Source organism: Penaeus chinensis, chromosome 29, assembly GCF_019202785.1.
Source record: "Penaeus chinensis breed Huanghai No. 1 chromosome 29, ASM1920278v2, whole genome shotgun sequence".
Lineage (NCBI taxonomy): Eukaryota > Metazoa > Arthropoda > Malacostraca > Decapoda > Penaeidae > Penaeus > Penaeus chinensis.
Window position 1 is genome coordinate 17784264 of NC_061847.1, and position 7500 is coordinate 17791763.

The 7500-nt window shown below is 33.2% G+C and overlaps 1 protein-coding gene across 4 annotated transcripts in view; it reads right to left on the reverse strand.

Annotated features, from left to right (window-relative positions):
- Window positions 1-3228: 3228 nt before the first annotated feature.
- LOC125040670 (endoplasmic reticulum membrane sensor NFE2L1-like) overlaps window positions 3229-7500 on the reverse strand; it is a 77892-nt gene continuing 73620 nt past the window's right edge. For all 4 annotated transcript variants that reach the window (XM_047635348.1, XM_047635344.1, XM_047635347.1 and 1 more), the window contains exons 5-6: window positions 4368-4558; window positions 3229-3561 (exon numbers count right to left, since the gene is read on the reverse strand). In XM_047635348.1, the coding sequence (XP_047491304.1) occupies window positions 3244-3561; window positions 4368-4558 (509 nt within the window). In that variant the 3' untranslated portion in view covers window positions 3229-3243. The remainder of the gene's footprint in view (window positions 3562-4367; window positions 4559-7500) is intronic.

The following is a 7500-nucleotide window of genomic DNA, read 5'->3' on the forward strand; positions in this document are numbered from 1 at the left end:
AAGCGAGCGAGCGAGCCAACGAGCAGCAATCTCTGCTCGCTAGACGGTGACGCGGTGAGATTCCTGTCCGGTCTCGCTTGCGCTCGCGGAAAGAAAGCTGTTTAACGTGCTCCGGGATTCGCTTTTTGTGCTGCATAAACGCTTAATAATAAATGCGAACATTTAGCTATGCATATATGTGCATGCTTAAATGTGCATATACATACAAACAAACACACACATGCAAACATAATATACAGTATATACAAACATATGTATGTATATGTGTGCGTGTGATATATATATATATATATATATATATATATATATATATATACACATATATATACATATACATACATATATACAATTATATATATTTATATATGCATATATATAATGTAAATAAATATACATATACATATATAAATATATATAAATATCTATATACATATATAAATAACACACACACACACACACACACACACACACACACACACACACACACACACACACACACACACACACACACACACACACACACACACATATATAAAACAATACAGTCTAATGACACCATTGTTCAGACCGCAATATATTTTTCTCACATAGTATAATAATAGCAATAGCAATAATAATAATAATAATAATAATAATAATAATAATAAGAATTACAATAATAATAATAATGACAATGATGATGATAATGATAATATCAACATTAACAATAATAATAATAATAATGAGAAGAACTACAATAATTATAATAATAATAATAATAATAATAATAATAATATTAATAATAATAATAACAATAATAATAATAGTAAATCATAATCATGACAACAATAACAATAACAATAATAATAATTAAAATAATTATTATAGTAATCAAATCATAATAAAAATAACACTAACAACAACAATAATAATAATGGTATTGATAATAACAAAACAACATTAATAATAATAATAATGATAACAATAATAATAATAATAATAATAGTAATAATAACAATAATAATAATAATAATATCAATAACAAGCAGCAGCTGCAACAATAATTTTTCTACAATAATATGAAGCATGATTACACAAAGTACAAAGAATTATCACCATCAATGTTACTTCCACTTTTACTATCAAGATCATCTTTCACCATGCATACAATAATATATATATATATATATTTTTTTTTTTTCGTTGCTGCTACTTTTATTGCTAATTTCATTAATTATATTAGTATTACTATTATTATTATTATTATTATTATTATTATTATTATTATTATCATTATTATTATTATTATAATTACTATCATCATTATTATTTTAATTATTATTGTTACTATTTTTACTGTCATTAATATTATTTTATTATCATATCATCAAAATTATTACTACTAATACTGCAATTTACAATCAAGTTAATATTGTAACCATTGTTATTGTTATAATGCAAACATTAACTTATTATATCTATTATCATCATATTATTTTAATTATAAAATAATCACCATAATCACTCCCACTAATATTACTATCATAATCAACATTGCTATCACTATTACTGCTATTATTATGATATTTTTTATCATCATTATTATTTTCATCATCGCAAAACGTCACAAGCAGCACCACAGCCGCCTCGGCCGGTCCCAACGCGCCACAAGCCCCGCCTTCCGAGCGCACAATCCAGGCGTCCGCGAGCTCTCGACCGCAGACCCTGTTCAAGAGCCGAGCCGCGTTTTCCTTCGCGGCCCCCCGATCCATTCTCTCGTCTGCATCCCAGACTTGCTAAACTTCTCTACCGTGCTTTTTCTACCTCTTCTCGAATCTATTTCTTCGTCTTTTCTTCGCATTTTTTATCTAAATCGTTATCAACCCTTCTAGTTCCTTAAATTAGCAATCCTTTCACGTACATCTTTTCCCTAACCTATTCGATGTGTTCGCCTCGCACAATTCTTCGGGACAATACATCTTACTCCCCTGTCTTTGATTCGTTTCCCCTTGGGCATTAACCGTCTTTGATTCGTTTCCCCTTGGGCATTAACCCACACAAATGCTGCAATGTCACGGCTGTTAGTGTCATACGAACGTAATGACACTTTATGAGCGTAATGGGAGCGCTCTGCGTCACCAAACGACTCTGGAAATCGCTATTTCTCTTCCTGATACGCAGAGGTCTCCCTCAACACCTACCATTGCGACGGGCTACCGATAATAATATCAATAAAGATACACACTGTAAAGAGAAAATATGTCAATTCTAAAAAGGCCCCGATGGAAGAATGTAGCAGAACATATCTGGCGTGTCCTCACATGCCGTACCTCGGAGCATTCAACGCGAATCATAGACTGATCCTCACCACGGCAGGACACTGTGCACATACAAATGGATATGCACCATATGTACCATTAGTGCAAGTATACATAAATATTATACATATACATATATATGTGTGTGTATATATATATATATATATGTGTGTGTGTGTGTGTGTGTGTGTATATGGGGAGTGTTGGTACATAGATATATACTTACATTCAAATATGATATAAAAATATACATATCTACAGACATACCTAAATACATACACACAAACTAAACGTTGTGTGTATATGTGTGTATATATATACACACACACACAAACATACGAACATACACACATATACACATATATACACATACACACACACACACACACATATGTACGTATATATATATATATATATATATATATATACACATATACATATATACACATTTATAAACATATACATATATAAATATATGTATATATGTATATTTATATTTATACCACACACACACACACACACACACACACACACACACACACACACACACACACACACACACACACACACACACACACACACACACGTATATATATATATATATATATATATATATATATATATATATATATATATAATGATGTGCGTGTGCAACTATATGCAAATATGTGTTCTGACCTACCTGATGGGCCGTAACAGACATGTGAAACCTGCCTCAGACTACCTACAAAACCTAGACACGTTAGTTTAGCAACTAATATTTAAAGCTAGATACATTTTATTTGACGGAGAATATCCCAATCACTTATTCAACCAGTTCTTGAGGTAGTCCGACCCAGGTTTCATGACACATTATATAATATCCGTAAAATCCAAAGTAGAACATCGTAGGCAGGTCCAAATCCAATAATAAATATATGTAAACGCTCCAAAACCTGTTGGACAGCTATAAATAGGCAGAAAATAAAGAGTCTGACAAAGAGAACCGAGGAAAAAGCAAGAACGGTGCCACAAACCAAGACACACCCGATGATCGTGGAGAGCCTGGCAGCCGGACAGAGGCGGACAGAAAAGACAGACGAAGGCCGATAAAAGCGCTACTGACCTGTAACGATCGCGGGTGGTGCGGGTTGAGCTGCGAAGCCTGGATCATTTCGTCCAGGGTGTCGCTCAACGCGTCCAGGGAGTCGCCTCCGTCGCTGGCCTTCTCCTCCTCCGAGAATCCTTTGGTGAAGTCCTCAGAACTGCTATCTGTCTCCACAGACTAAGGGGTGGAGAGGGAGGCACAGGGGAGGGGGGGGGGGGGAGAGAATGGAAATTTTGAGACATTTAACGATGACAACAAACATCTCTAAATATAAATAGAGAAAAGGCAATAATAAAGCAAAGAAAAGAGGCGAGTTCTATGAAAACTGGAGAATATACCTGATGCGTTTAGACATACATTCATATATATATATATATATATATATATATATATATATATATATATACACACACATATATATGTATGTACATATATATATATACATATATATACACACATATATATGTATGTACATATATATATATATATATATATAAATATATTCATACATATACGTATATGTTAAATATATATATTTATATACATGTATGTATATATGTATAATTTGTATGTATACACACATATATATGTGTGTGTGTGTGTGTGTGTGTGTGTGTGTGTGTGTGTGTGTGTGTGTGTGTGTGTGTGTGTGTGTGTGTGTATACATATATATATATATATATACATATATATATACATATATATATATATATACACACACAAATATATATATATACTCATACCCTCGTCTAATATCTACAGTCGAGTTACCAATGCCATTCTCTTAATATATAAAGCCACATCGGACAAACGCTTTAGCTTCAGGAATTACAATGCTATGTTTATAAAGGAAGACGGGGAGTCACGCGGTGCCACACAAATGCACAAGTGATCAGGAAGAATGAAAAGAGATTACGAGAAATTCAGATTGGAAAGAGAGAAACAGGAAAAAGAGAGAAAACCAACGCCGCCTTTGAACCTACTTTCCAGACTGCTTCTCCTGTCTCCGAGGAATTGAGCCCTACGAGCTTGAGCGCTTCATCGAGGTTGAACTCGAGGTTGAAGTCCGGCACCGACTCGTTGAGAGTGAAGGAGGGGGGCGACAGGGGAGACACGGGGTCGAGGGTCACGTCGCCGCCGCTGATGGGGCTTTCCGTGGAGAGGAGGTGCTCACCTGGAGAACGAGAAGGAGGTACAGAGGTAAGTACGAGGCCGAAGAGAGATGGAACCAGAGGTTTCTTCTCACTGTTTCAACTCCGTCAGAGCAAATTGTAAAATTAAATCTGGGACGTGATTTAAATTATCTCCATACAGAATAAACATGTTTATGTAGGTTGTGGTGACTATAACAATATAGCATAACTAACTATAACAACAGCAATTATGCCTAGGCCTATGGGTTAATCATGATGGCGGTAATAATTACAGTAGTAGTTGTAGTAGCAATAATGCTACTGATAATGATAATAACAATAATAATAATAACAGCAGTAATCATCATCATCATCATCATCATCATCATCATCATCATCATCATCATCATCATCATCATCATCATTATTATTATCATTATTATTATCGTCATCATTATCATTACTATTATTACCATTACTATTACGTTCTGTCCCCTGTAGTTTTTGGTGAATTTTGTTACATACATGTGCTCTGTCGGCAAGGAGTCTATCAGAATGATTTCCCCATTCCTTGAATTGGCGGGAAAATTAATACCATTGCTATCGATACTGTCATTATTGCTATTGACGTTATGATTATTAATTTGTTATTAAAATATTTTAGACAATGAAATGATACAAAAGACCCCTTCTTAAAGTGAAAGAAAAGGATAAACAGGTGAGATAGGTAGTTTCTAATAACTGGCTATTTGGTGATTAAGAACTTATTGAGCCATCTATGTGTAAATACAATAAATAAACGTGAATTACAGTGAGCATGGCATGTATTCTTGCCACATGGGGTGAATGGGTTAATATCAATATCTTTTTCGAGGCCTGTCCGCTGAATTAGTGTTAGTGACTTTCTGCACATATATTACTAACACGCCTGTCCGGGAGGAGAGGTGAAGGAAAGTAGGAGGGAAAAGGGAAAGGAAAAGGAAGAAGAGAGGGGGGAATGGGAAAGGGAGGGGAAGGAGGGCTTCAATGGAAAAGGGAGATAGGGAAGGGGAAACGGAGAGGGGACTTAAGAGAAAATTAGGGTATGGGAGAGGGGAGAAATGGAAGGGGATAAAGAAGCATAGGAGGTGGGGAAGTTTAAGAAGGGAGAAGAGGGAAGTGGGAGGGGGCAGTTATAAGGGTTAAAGTGGGAGGGATGGAGTGACTTTAAGGAAGATTTGGGTGTGAGAAGGGGTGCTAGTGCGGCAAAGGGAAAGGAAAAGGGAGAGGGGAGACGTAAAGTACATGGGGGCAGGTGAAATAGGGAGAGAGGAGTACCTCTCTTTTCGTGTAATTTCCATGGGTCCCGCTAGCAATAATAATAAAAAATAATACCCACAGCAATAACAATAACAACAACTACAATAATAATGATGATAATAATAATAATAATAATAATAATAATAATAATAATAATAATAATAATAATAACAACAATAACAATAGCAACAATAATGATGATGGTAATAATGATGATAATAAAAATAATAGTAATAGTAACAATAACAATAATACCAATGATGATGAAAATAATAATAATAATAATAATAATAATAATAATAATAATAATAATAATAATAACAATAATATCAATAATAATATTAATAATAACAGCAATATTAGTAACAGTAACAACAATAATTATGATGATGATAACAAAACTGCAAACTACTACTACTACTAATAATAATAATAGTAATAAAGATAAGAATAAGAATAACAATCATTATTATCATGACACCATATTATTATTATTAAATTAACAATAATAAATATGATAATAACAAAAATGACGATGACAATGACTATTATGATAATGATGATGATGATGATAACAACAATAACAAAAATAATAATAATGATAACACAGCTATTATTACTAATAAAATAATAACAATACTAAACAATAGTAACAATTTTTTTTTAATAATAACAAGACAAAATCCAGACAGATTAAACAGTACTATTACTGCCTTTTCCATCACTTGATATGGCTGCCTTGCTCATCAATAAATCAGCAAAACCATTCTGCCTTTTCAATCACTTGATATGGCTGCCTTGCTCATCAATAAATCAGCAAAACCATTCATCCTTCCCATTTTTTTACATGTATCAACAAGACTTTTATCATTGCCTTGACTGATCTCAATCTCAATCACTGCAAATAATATGGTCATTTTCACTACTACCATTGCATCATTGCATCCCCCCTTTTTAACTTTCCAACATAATTCTAGCATTTTTAGTATAAATGCTTAACAACTATTCATAAGCATGGGTGTTATCATAAATACCATACTACCATTTTTCTTATTACTGGCACTATCATTACTATCACAAGCGCCTTGTTTTTTATCAGAAACCAACAAACCAACAAAGAAAAATCCATATATACAACACATCAAATGACTTCATGTCAATCAATTTCCTTGGCTTTAATGCTCCAGAATTGCATATTAGGCCTAGTTTAATTACACCTTGGAAGGAGCCTTAAAAGATTTTCTTATGCAACAAAATATGCTCTTATAAATGACACATACACATTTTATTTTAGGAAATGTGTATTAGTGATTGCATTTATAAAGGGGTCTCTTAATTCAGCTTTTTTAACTGTAACCATCTTCAAATACAGTGGCAATGCACTAAGCCAAACATTTCAAAAATATACATTAAATAAAAAAAATACAAATTTTATATTTCTGTTAACATTAAACTGTTCTGAGTTCAGTAATAGTGGGCAGCAAACTTGCTGAAGATTTTAAAAATGCCTTGAAAAAAAAGCAAAAAGAGCCAGTCACCAAGCTGGGAGCTGAATTTTCTAGTTGGATGCATGGCTGCACAAGCACACAATTAAAACAGTAATAACTACAACTCTAACATGATTTCTGGTAAGATAATGACAGAAGAGAATTTAATTATGCTTGATGTAGGGTAGCATAAAGGC